Source organism: Sycon ciliatum, chromosome 12 (assembly GCF_964019385.1).
Source record: "Sycon ciliatum chromosome 12, ocSycCili1.1, whole genome shotgun sequence".
In the NCBI taxonomy this organism is placed as follows: Eukaryota; Metazoa; Porifera; class Calcarea; order Leucosolenida; family Sycettidae; genus Sycon; species Sycon ciliatum.
The window spans coordinates 9,296,718-9,303,022 of NC_088654.1; the positions used below are offsets into that span (position 1 = coordinate 9,296,718).

The window sequence follows — 6,305 nt, forward strand, 5'->3', positions numbered from 1 at the left end:
ACTGTGCCTTAGCAGCGGTGTCAGCGAGCCAATATCCGTCCTACGGGGTATCATCCAGGGTGATTCTCTGTCTCCCCTGCTGTTCTGCATCGGTCTTAACCCAATCTCAAACGAATTAGCAAGAAGCGGCATAGGATATCGTTGTGGACCCACGCGTGATTCCCTGCTGTCGCATCTATGGTACATGGATGACATCAAGCTATTTGCCGCTAGCAGTACTGGACTGGACTCCTTGATCAACATTGTGGAGTACGTTGGTGGGGCGGTTGGCATGCAACTATCTCCCACTAAGTGCTCGAAGATTGTCTGCCCGGCCGCTAAGCCAACCCAGGATACAGAGCCTTCGTCAACCTTACTAACAAAGTCGATCATTCATCCTCTGCAAGATGGCGCGGCGTACCTCTACCTTGGCCTGCGGGAATTCCTGGGAATCGAGGCTGGTGAAGTTAAACAATCTGCCATCGCTGAGTTCCGTCGCCGTCTTCGCTTGATCACGGATGCTTCACTATGTGCACCAAACCTCATCAGAGCAATCAACACCTACGTTCTGCCAGTGGTGTCCTATGGCCTTGGCACAGTCGTTCCTTGGACCGCGGATGAGCTTCGCTCGCTGGACAGGACAGTGAGGAAGGCTCTGACTGCTAGCAGGGCCCACCACCCACGTGCCTCAATCCGTCGCCTATATCTACCGCGGAGTGAGGGAGGTCGTGGCCTAGTATGCATCATAGATCTCCACGACCGTACTTGCATCCGGCTCGCTCAGTACCTGAAGGATCGGGAAGATGTCCCTGCCCTGGCCGCTGTTCTCCAGCACCATGAATCACGTCCCTCTAGAAAATCAATACCGCCTTCGCCTGACGAGCCTGGACACCGCTAACAAAGAGACTGTTAAACAGGCAGTAAAATCCAAAAACTACACGCAAAAATTCAGTCACTTTTGCATCAACTGTTGCACCGAAATATGTTCGTGGCGCAAGGAGAAGCTTGTCGTTTGGAGTGACAAGTGATCACCGTTGCTTTTCCTTGTCAGAGTCAACAATACACTTTGTTCTGCAGCGTTGGGAGTGGTGTTGGAGTAGAAATTGCTGACTAGACCTCACGGAGGGGCGAGCTTTCCTGCGCAGGTATGAGTTTGGACGTATTTCAGAACGGCCGAGTGGAAAAATTCAAAATTGTTTATTTCAAGAAAACCCAAAAAGGATGATGGAGGACATGTCCTCAGTGCTAGAAGAGGTGTTCTACTATCTGCCGGTGTATAGTGTTTGCTAATTGAGGACGTAGCTCGCTGTTTTATCAGCGCTTGTAATTATTTTTGGCTATTTTCAAGACGATCATTTGTGGCGTCAAGGGATGATTGCCCTCGTCTTCTGGGATGCTGGCGTGGCTAAGTGATGCTGCCCCAAGAACTCTTCTAAGGTGAGGTAATGATGGCTTGATGGAGTTTTGTTCGTAGCTTGTTCTTGTACGCTGTGCCGTGGCTCGTTTGTTGACCCATAAATCGTGCCAATATTGGGCCAATATTGAGGGGTATACCAATTTCATGGTTCCCTTCAAAAGATTTTGTGCGGGCTTTGGAATGTCGATCTACACCCCAAAGCAAACCGACCTGCAAAAGTTGAGCGAAATCTGAGAGATCGACTTGCACATATGTTCTGGTTTTCTCAGACATGCTCTCTTAAAAGTAGTTCTGCTATACATGACTGTGATTTTTGTGAGTATCGAAGTTGGCATAGTTAAATTTTTCTCTCATGAAGTTAATCAAAATTTTGTTCAGGATTTTCTTTTATTAGTGCAATTAGGAGTATAATCGATGCAGACATGGCCAGACAACAACGAGTTCATGGAATTTTTAAGGATTTTTATGTTATTCAAAATCTATTTTCGTGTTCCGCTCATCAGTGAATAGTATCGGAACTGAGGGTACTGTGTACAAAAATAGAACATTTTATAACAGCATAATTAATTAAAAGTGTGAACAACAAAGGAAGTGCTACAGCATTACATAATAGGTGTCAGACATAGTGCTAACGTATATAACTGAGTGCAGCCACACAGCAAGAGGTGATACAGTGCAACATGACACAACAATTACATCTGATAACCAGCTACGAGAACAAATTTAGCACGACTACATGCTTCTTTTGTTTACAAAGAACAGGATTATGCACACGAATACATACAGCTTCCAGAACCTTCAACTGCTTAACATAATTTGCACGGCACAAAACAGAAAAGTGAGAATCATCGTACACACTAAGACAATCTGGACGTGATAACAAGTGACAAAATACAGCAGACTTTTTGCTCACGTCGCTCTCTTCCGTCTCATCCCGCTCCTTTCCTTCGATCTCCTCCGCCTTATCCTCGTCCTCCGTCTCATCTTCATCATCATCGTCCCCATTTTCTTTTATCTTCATTGATTGGTGCTTCGCCCTTGGGTCATATGGAGCCCGGTGCTGTGCTTCATGCCTCCTTTCAAGCTTTCTTTTTCTGCTTTGGGAGTGAATTAAGTCGTCATAATAATAATAATAGTTGAGAAGTCTGAAGAAAACGTTGAACGGTCTCTGCTTGGATGACGACTACACCATAGCTCAGTGGTTAGAGCATCGCTGGCTACAAGCGAGGGTCCCTGGTTCGAGTCCTGGTGGTGACAGTCAATTTTTTCTTCAGACTTTTCCCGTTTGTCTCTTTCTCTCAAAACCCGTTAATAATAATAATGCGACGTGGAGACAATAATCTTAATAATGCAATGAATATAACTAAATGCGCACTCATATCACAACCATGGGGACGAATCATGTATTCCAGAACGTTTTCTTGTCACAATTATCAATGGAATTCGTGACTAAAGAGAATGATGAAACTACAATAGGATTTATACACTTGCAGTGGAACAGCGAGGATACAAGCATAGTAAGAAAAATAGCACAAACCTAGGAACAATTTGCACAGGTAATAAGCTATAGGTGAGGTGAGAAATGATAGGAAATTCAGCAAGTGCAGTGTGACAATGGACATGCATGTGTAAGTGTGTGTGAGTGCGAATTTACTGGAATAGCGTAAGTGCGGTGACATTTTCTTTTTGTTTACAAAGATTTGGATCACGAATGCGAATGTAGACTGCTTCTAGAACTTTTAACTGCTTGAAACTACTTGCAGAACGAACAACACTGAACCAAGAATCATCATAACTTTCACGACACACGGGGTTAGACAACAAATGCAATTTAATTGCCGATGTATTCTTCTTCTTCTCACCGCCTCCGCCTTCACTTGGTTTCTGACCGCCACCGTCCTTCACACCATCTGCACCATCATCGTCATCATCGTCACCGTCCTCTTCATCATCGCTGCCACCTTCACCTGTCGTCGGCTCTCCCAGCAACTGACCACCGGGTTCATCATCGTCACTGCACACGTCGCTTCCACACTCCTCCTCCAGCTGCCGTCGCGTTCTCTTCCTGACCGGTCTTCCCTTGCCATTGCCAAACGCCTGACAGTTGTCAACTCTTCCGCTGGCATCATCCATATCCGGAGAGTTTCGATGCATCTTTCCAGTCACCTCTGCAAACCGAGCTGCCGCCAGCCGTTTGCTCCTTCTCAGCTTTGGTGAGTTGCGGTTGTCTGCGTCCGGCGTTCCGGTACTCGCTGATAATGAAGATAAGACACAGTGTTCGTCTTTGTTTACATTAATGTTTGTTCCCAATTTCTGCGTGCTGTGTTGGTTTTTCCGAGACACCGTTTGTGGAGCAGAAGCCTCTGCCGGAACGGACAGTGGAGTTGGGTGCTTACGTGGTCGGCCACGCTTTGGTCGGGAGGACCTCGCCGCCTGTGACAATATTGAGAGCGGCACGTGTTGTTTGATACGTTCGGACAGATGTTGAAGGGTCCTACCAACATACCGACTACCACATTGTCGGCATTCAAAGTAGTAAATGAGGTGACTCAATTGTAGGGTTGGTAGGACATCCTTCAACATCGTGAACGAACGGATCGTAGTGAACACGGTAACCACATTGGTGGCAAAGTAGGTTTTCTCCACTAGGGATTTCACCACACGGGCCGTGTCCTTCGATTCTTTCCCTTTCCAGGGCAAGCAAAGAAATACGCGGCACGGCAACGGTCCGATAGCTCGTTCCTTAACAACAGGTGTAGTTGTTAGAAGTTTGTCGAGGAGCTGCTGCGGGTAGCCATTCTTCACAAATACGGAGCGTAGAAAATCAAGTTCCTGTTGTAGCTTTGTTGGTGAACAAATGCGTTGTGCCCTATTTACAAGGTTACGAACTAAGTTTGACTTGTACTGGGAAGAGCAGAACGAGTCAAACATCATGTACTGCCCGGTGAAAGTGGGTTTACGGTATACTGTAGTCAATACACCAGTCTGGGTCTTTTCGACTAACACATCCAGAAACGATAGCTTATTGGACTCTTCATGTTCACACGTAAATCTCAGTGCAGGATGGATTGTATTCAGTTTCAGCAGAAAGTCGTCAGCGTCTGCTCTCGAATCAAAGTACGTGAAGGAGTCATCCACAAACCTGACGTACAATTCCGGCCACTTATCTATCTTCGATTCACAGTACCCAACAAACACATTGGCTAGGACCGGACCCAATGGAGAACCCATAGCCACGCCATCCGTCTGTTTATACATGATGTCGTCAAATGAAAACTCCACACCACTCGTAACCATCAACATCAAGCGGCGAAAAGCCGCTTCGGACAGCCATGGTACATCTTTTATTTCCTTGTTGTGGTACAGTGTTTCAGCACAGATATTGATTGTCTCGGATAATGGTACGTTTGTAAACAGACTGACAACATCAAAGGAACACATGTGCGCAGAAGATGGAACTGGGTTCTCATGTAAGATTTCAACAAACTGGAAGGTGTCTTTGACGTTGTGCTTACAGTAGAAATCCAGCACTGGCTGGATCATCATACACAGCCATTTGGATATTCTGTATTCCGCTGAGCCAGTCATGGAGAGTATCGGACGTAGCGGGCAAGATTGCTTGTGAATTTTTGGCAAGCCATACATCCTAGGTCGCACCGAACCGATTGGCTTTATCCGTGCAAATTCAGATGCGAATATTTCATTTGTGTTTTTCAGTGTCTGCAGGTATTTCACTAGTTGCTTTTCTCGGATTAGAGTTCGATCGTGCGTTGATACAGGGCCAAGCAACTCAAATTTGGTCCTGTCATCCAAAATTTTGGCCATTTTGGACTTATATTCAGTTCGACTTATGACTACAGTGGCGCGGCCTTTGTCCGGTCTAGTGATGACTATATCCTTGTTCGCTTTCAATTCTGACCGGGCTTTCATGTGCTCTCTCGATAATGAAAAGGCTTTCCTATCCACCGGCTGCTCGGCATGTTCCTCTGCTACAGCACGGAGGTTAGCAGTGCATACCGCTTTCTTCGATTGTGTTACCGGCACAAACTCTTCTAGTTTGCGGTAGAATAACTCGAAGTCGGTCAGGACCTGTTCTTTCATGTTGGATTTTGGCGGTATTCCGAAGTCAGTGCCTCTGGAAAGTAATTCCTTCTGTACTGTAGTGAGTTCAATGTTTGTGAGATTGATGATGGTGTTGGTGTTAATAGATATTGAACCAAAACGCTTGTTCCTAAGCCATTTGACATTCTTTGAATACTTAGCGATGAGTCGGGTCTGCAGTTTATCATCGTTCTCCGAAATGAGCATGGAAAAGCGGAGAAAGTCATGCTCCGAAAGAAATGCACGGGCTTGACGATACAGCCACCGGAATTGTGACCGTACTTTGCCCAAGGTATCAGTAGACCTAGCTATGTCATCTCTAATGAATGTTTTTTCGATGGCCAAAGACTGGTACGCTTTGGCTTTCTGCACTCTCTTCTGGATGGCATTAGGGCAAACGCCACAATCCAGACATTGCCGAAGAAACGTTACATTCAAGGCAATACACCTACAGACATAACGCTTACGCAGCGCCCTATTCAGACACTCGATCTGATCGCATGTGTATCTCCGCTTAAAATATGTAAAAAGGCGACGTGGAGACAATAATCTTAATAATGCAATGAATATAACTAAATGCGCACTCATATCACAACCATGGGGACGAATCATGTATTCCAGAACGTTTTCTTGTCACAATTATCAATGGAATTCGTGACTAAAGAGAATGATGAAACTACAATAGGATTTATACACTTGCAGTGGAACAGCGAGGATACAAGCATAGTAAGAAAAATAGCACAAACCTAGGAACAATTTGCACAGGTAATAAGCTATAGGTGAGGTGAGAAATGATAGGAAATTCAGC

At 45.5% G+C, this 6,305-nt stretch overlaps 1 protein-coding gene across 1 annotated transcript; it reads right to left on the reverse strand.

Annotated features, from left to right (window-relative positions):
* Window positions 1-873: 873 nt before the first annotated feature.
* On the reverse strand, window positions 874-5,704 carry LOC135827971 (uncharacterized). The gene is made up of 2 exons (XM_065340407.1): window positions 3,563-5,704; window positions 874-885 (listed from the first exon to the last, which is right to left on the reverse strand). The coding sequence occupies exons 1-2, from the start codon at window positions 5,702-5,704 to the stop codon at window positions 874-876; spliced, it is 2,154 nt and encodes a 717-aa protein (XP_065196479.1).
* Window positions 5,705-6,305: the final 601 nt, after the last annotated feature.

Excerpts from the sequence above, each read along its gene's own strand:
- LOC135827971 (XM_065340407.1), bottom strand. The coding sequence starts at position 5,704 with ATGCTCATTTCGGAGAACGATGATAAACTGCAGACCCGACTCATCGCT.